Source organism: Orycteropus afer, unplaced genomic scaffold, assembly GCF_000298275.1.
Source record: "Orycteropus afer afer isolate SDZICR_OR568_19922 unplaced genomic scaffold, OryAfe1.0 scaffold01243, whole genome shotgun sequence".
Lineage (NCBI taxonomy): Eukaryota > Metazoa > Chordata > Mammalia > Tubulidentata > Orycteropodidae > Orycteropus > Orycteropus afer.
In genome coordinates this window covers 170,564-171,594 of record NW_006922830.1, presented here as the reverse complement: position 1 = coordinate 171,594, position 1,031 = coordinate 170,564, and the positions used below count along the sequence as shown (strand labels likewise).

General features: G+C 40.6%; 1 protein-coding gene across 1 annotated transcript in view; it reads left to right on the top strand.

The window, feature by feature from the left end:
• The first annotated feature begins 213 nt into the window (after positions 1–213).
• LOC103213061 (olfactory receptor 1094-like) overlaps positions 214–1,031 on the top strand; it is a 22,348-nt gene continuing 21,530 nt past the window's right edge. Inside the window, exon 1 of the mRNA XM_007958958.2 lies at positions 214–703. Coding sequence (XP_007957149.2) covers positions 214–703 — 490 coding nt within the window. The remainder of the gene's footprint in view (positions 704–1,031) is intronic.

Below are 1,031 nucleotides of genomic sequence, written 5' to 3'. Positions count from 1 at the left end.
TGATCCCAACTTGAGGTGATCTCATGTGTATCAGACTAGACCTGTTCTCCATAGGATTTTGAATGGCTAGGTTTTGGTATTAGACAATGATTTCTTGTGAGGTGCAGCTGGATGGAATGGAACCACTAACTTTTCGGTTAACAGCAAGCCTATTAACAACCTGTACCATTCAGAGACTGCCATTACATTTAGGAATTATAAATATCAATTGAAATGTCAGTGTTGTCCTCAGAACTGGATCCACACAGGATTCAGTTGAAGAATGTCACTGAAGTCACCATGTTTATATTTTTGGGTTTCACAGATGATTTTGAGCTGCAAGTCTATCTCTTTTTACTATTTCTTCCAATCTATATTTTTACTCTGGTAGGAAATTTGGGACTGGTTCTATTAGTCGTGGTAGATTCCAGACTCCACAACCCCATGTACTATTTTCTAAGTGCATTATCTTTCTTAGATGCCTGCTATTCTACAGTTGTCACCCCAAAAATGCTAGTCAATTTCCTGGCAGAAAATAAAACCATTTCAATCCTTGAATGTGCTACACAGATGCTGCTCTTTGTCACCTTTGGGACCACAGAATGCTTCCTCTTGGCAGCTATGGCATATGATCGCTATGTAGCAATCTTCAACCCACTTCTCTATTCAGTTAACATGTCACCCAGAGTCTACGTGCCACTCATCATTGCTTCTTATGTTGCTGGTATTTTGGATGGTATTTTACACACAACAGCAACTTTTAGCCTCTCCTTTTGTTCATCCAATGAAATTAAGCATGTCTTTTGTGATATCCCTCCACTCCTTGCTCTCTCCTGTTCTGACACTCACATCAATCAGCTTCTACTCTTCTATGTTGTAGGCTGTATTGAAATATTCACAATTCTGATTGTCCTGATCTCCTATGGGTTCATTTTGGTGGCCATTCTGAGGATGCGTTCTGCTGAAGGGAGGCGAAAAGTGTTCTCCACTTGTGGCTCTCACCTCACTGGAGTGTCCATTTACCATGGAACTCTCCTCTTCATGTATGTGAG